Here is a 4,573-nt window from a genome sequence, read left to right as displayed (position 1 = left end):
AGAAAGCCCTTCCAATTTTGGCACGCCAATTTATTGGTAATAGCGCCCTAGACTTGCCTGCGCGTTGGCAAAAAAAATACACTGCATGCACAAATTAGGCTGCAAAAATATTGGTGCCCAACCAAACAGCAACTAGAGTTCATACTTCATAAGCGTGCCACCCTCCTTTTTCAAGGGAAAGTGTAATCAAAAGGTAAAGCGAAATCACATTTTTACACCAGACTAGTTCCTAGAATTGGTGGGAGTATACTATGGCAGGATCAGTTACCTCGGCAAACCAAAACCGAGCACTTCCTTTTTCTGGTCAAAACTTATCTTGTTTTTACCACTTTATCATGAGTTCTTTTTCTTGGTTAACAATACTTGTTGTTTTGCCGATATTTGCAGGTTCATTAATTTTCTTCCTACCTGATAGGGGAAACAAAATAGTTAGGTGGGCCACCCTCTCCCACAATGGGTGCAACTAGCAGACAAATACAAGCGACTAAGGAGCGAGGCGGTCAATGAAGTTCACAAGGTCGTGGAACAAATATTATCTCATGTGGTATCTCCCTCTATCTTTTGTCTCCTGTGGCGATGCATTTTCGACTCAATCCGATGTTATTGTTTGATCGATCTTTTTTTTAAGGATACGTCATGGAAAGACGTATCGGAACCAAGAAGGAAGGCCAGAAGGCCTGAGTCACAACACATTCGGGGCACAGACGCCCACGCAACGCAACCCCACTACTAGCGCAAGAGATCCTCTAAAGATCCCAGCGATTCTCCACATCTCCGCCTCATTGGCGATCGTTGAGAGCACCGCGGCTTTGGAAGGAGCGACCCTTTCGAACACAATGTCATTGTGATGCCGTCAAAGGCACCAGCAAACGAGGGCAACTCCTGTCCAGAGGTCGCGATCCCCTCCAGGTCCTCCACGCTTCTCCTGCAGCCAAGCCACGAAGCTCGAATCTTTTTTTTTCTGCGGCATCCAGGGCAACTTTGATCGATCTTTTATAATTTCGTCTCAAACCTAAATAGATTTATAATAACATATGCATGGCACTATCTATGTTACTCTCACTGTAAGCATTTTTGTTGTTTTCAATCTCATTTCTTGTGGAGTATGTAGGAATGTTTCTTAAAAAAGAAAGAGTCAAGTGAAGAGTGAAGACGATCGACCCGAAGACCAGTCAGTCACCTGTCGTCACTGAGACCACGAGCTGGGAGCCCCAGAGCGACATCTTTTACGGCGCGCCCGCGCGCCGCCCGGTGATAGGTGGAGCGGGGACGTCCAATCCGCCGACGCCGCGTCCCGGCGAATCGGATCCGGCCGCGACGTTCCGCTGCTCTGCTTTCAATTCGGATTCCCCGCGGTCCGGGCGCCGGCCATGGCATGGGCGCGCATATGTCAACCTCCGTCCCATGTGATCTGTGCCCCGCCGCGCATCCGCGTCCGTATCCAAAATATCCCCACCGCTCCACCACTCTCCCGCCTCACCTGCCAACCACCCCGGCTGACCTCGTGCGCGCCGCGTCACCAACCGGCCGCCCGCCCGCGGAGGCGCCACCCCGACAAAACCGCACCGCTTCCCCCCCTTCCCTCTCCATTAATCCCAGTCCCAACCCCCGCCCCGTCTTCTTCCTCTTCCTCCACTGATCGTCGAGTCACGCGGATGATCCTGTAGTCACCGGCTCACTCGATCGATGAAGGTGCTCTGCTCCGCGTGCGAGGCGGCCGAGGCGCGCGTGGTCTGCTGCGCCGACGAGGCAGCCCTCTGCGCGCGCTGCGACCGCGAGGTGCACGCCGCCAACAGACTCGCCGGCAAGCACCACCGCCTGCCCCTCCTCTCCGCCGCCTCCTCCCAGTCCAACTCGCCCGCCGCCGTCTCCACCCCAAACTGCGACATATGCCAGGTATGATGCTGTGCTTGTCAGAAGGAGATCACTCTCTGTTTTAATCTTGCTGACGAGTCCACTGTTCCTTCTTCTCCTCCCCGGACCAACCACAGGAGGGCCACGCCTACTTCTTCTGCGTCGAGGACCGCGCGCTGCTCTGCCGGAGCTGCGACGTCGCCGTGCACACCGCCAACGCCTTCGTCTCCGCGCACCGCAGGTTCCTCCTCACCGGCGTCCAGGTCGGCCTCCAGCCCGACGACCACGACCAAGAATTCGAACCAGAGCCCGAGATAGAACCACAACCAGAGCCACCAAACACCATCTCGTCAGCTCCCCTGCAACCGCCGCCGCCGTGCAACAAGAAGAGGAGCCCCGCGCCGCTCTACGGCGACGGGGACGACATCGACTGGCCGGCCGGCCCGGACGTCGGCATCACGGGGACCTTGCCCGACTGGTCGGTCATCGATGACCAGTTCGGCAGCTGCTCCCCGGCGATGAGGCCCGCGGAGCCCGCGGTGATCAAAGCCCCTCCCAAGAAGATCCACCGGGGGCCGGTCACCGCGGCCAGCGCGGCGCTTTTTGGCGGGAGCATGCCGGACTGGCCGCTCGACGAGTTCTTCGGCTTCGCGGAATTCAACTCCGGCTTCGGGTTCGCCGACAACGGCACCTCCAAGGTCAGTGTTCATTCTTCACCAAAAAACAAAACTGAATTACTACCAGCTGCTGTAGATGTTCTTCAGTCGAGGCGGGGAGGGGTCGGTTGAACTGTTTCAAGAACTTCTTAACTGAAGCTATGATTGCAGTAGTAGTTCTGGTGATCGATCTAAATTTCTCGCAAAAAGCCTCAAAACAAGTGAATTTGATCTGCACCCTGGAAAGTTAATTCTTAATTCGAAGTAACTTCAGGTTTATCGCACCATGTCCTGTAAGCTTTTATCACCGGCAATTTTAGGACTGAAAGCCTGAAATTGATGCATCGCATAAGGAATTTCACAGTTGACATGTTTCTGATCACACAGAAACTCGTCTCTGAACTTCTGAAATCTCAACAACTCAACACTATTATGGGAGTCCTATCTGGCTAAGCTTATCCAGTAAAAACTGACGATGATGATGCATTTGCAGGCCGACAGCGGGAAGTTGGGCTCGCCGAACCGCCGTTCCATATCGTCGTCCTCCTCCGGGGCCGCCACCCAGAACGCCCAGGAGTTCTTCGGCCAGGTGCCGGATGTCCACTGGTCGTCCGTGCCGGAGCTGCCATCCCCGCCCACAGCATCAGGCCTCCACTGGCAGGGAGACCCGCATTACGGCTCCTCAGACACCGCGGCCGTCTTCGTGCCGGACATCTGTTCCCCGGAGAACCCCTTCCGCTGCTTCTCCGCCGCCGGAGATTCCCAGCTCAAGCGCCGGCGGCGATGTTAACAGACTTTCACCGTCGATCGTGTGCCTGGAAACTGAAACTATAGTGCAGAAGAGAAAGTCGAAGCAAACGATGCTACTGCTAGATGGTTAGTGGTTAGTACGCCGCATCATCCATGTATACTGCAATAGCTCTGGCCTCTTGGACTGATTAAGTAGTTGTTAATTATGAGTTTATATATGTGCAACTTTGCTTGTTGTGAGCTTAGCTCGGGACGTTGAAGAAGGAAAAGCAGTGAAAAATAGGAATAATAAAACGGTGAGAATGGAATGGCATGTGATGTCTAGAACGAAACTTGTCTTTGCTTTGATTACGGACTTCCGCTGGTGTTTCTTCACCAGATCTGTTGGGATGTCACCAGGATCATTATGTGATGTATTAGCACGATCTGAAAACGCTGTACAGTTTGACTTGTTTAGTCGATGGCGTTGAGATCTGCCTTGCACTAATTGTTCAGACTTTGCAAGCGACCGCACGTGCGTGTAGTCTTAAATCTGTGGTGGTTGCTTTTAGTACTATTGGATCTGAAACTCTGTTGGCTTTTTTTTTTTTTTTTTGCGAAAAAAAACTCTGTTGGCTATTATAGAAGCAATGTCCAATTCCTAGGTACTGACCCTCTTTTTTTTAGAAGATTCAAAGAGCTTTACATTTCGCAGCATGACAATCATGTTGACTACAAGGGAGCATGACATGATACAACCATGTACATTCAGGGTTTGAGGATGAGGCAAACTTGGCTGTGTAATGAGCAGCCATGTTCGCTTCTCTCCTGACAAAAGTTAAAACAAATTGTTACACAGCTCCAAGAAAGCTCTTGAATTTGAGCTAGAACGGGAAGGCTAGTATTCCTTATTTCCTTTTAGGCTTGTGCTTCCATATACCCCTAAATTTTAAAACGGCCTAAACCCCCGAAGGGGTATCGTGGTATTGTTAATCTCAGCCATCATATCTTTGATTCCGAACATGTATCATTTAATCTTAGTCGTCTTTGTGTTTCACACAGGAAAACGTTTCTGTTTTGGGGTCTAAGGAAGTAAGCTATTTCCTTCTATTAGCTCCGGAGTTCCACAAAGAGACTAATTCCTGTAAGTCTGTCACAAGCTTCAGCAGTGAGAACATCAGGGGGCAATTCCATTTACAGCTAGCTGCTATTACCTGACCTTGAGTATCGCATACAAGTCACAACCACCCCTGAGGCACCTTCATTGTTTTCAGTGTTGAAAACTGCATCAACGTTCACCTTGACCACTCCATTTGGAGAGGGATACCAACCGG

The 4,573-nt window shown here is 51.5% G+C and overlaps 1 protein-coding gene across 1 annotated transcript; it reads left to right on the top strand.

Moving 5' to 3' along the window:
• Window positions 1–1,448: 1,448 nt before the first annotated feature.
• On the top strand, window positions 1,449–3,754 carry LOC127341814 (B-box zinc finger protein 22). The gene is made up of 3 exons (XM_051367746.2): window positions 1,449–1,896; window positions 1,992–2,552; window positions 3,004–3,754. The coding sequence occupies exons 1-3, from the start codon at window positions 1,687–1,689 to the stop codon at window positions 3,298–3,300; spliced, it is 1,068 nt and encodes a 355-aa protein (XP_051223706.1). The 5' UTR covers window positions 1,449–1,686; the 3' UTR covers window positions 3,301–3,754.
• Window positions 3,755–4,573: the final 819 nt, after the last annotated feature.

The sequence above is a fragment of the Lolium perenne genome, chromosome 3 (assembly GCF_019359855.2).
Source record: "Lolium perenne isolate Kyuss_39 chromosome 3, Kyuss_2.0, whole genome shotgun sequence".
NCBI classification, from domain to species: Eukaryota; Viridiplantae; Streptophyta; class Magnoliopsida; order Poales; family Poaceae; genus Lolium; species Lolium perenne.
This window is presented reverse-complemented; position numbering and strand designations above follow the sequence as displayed.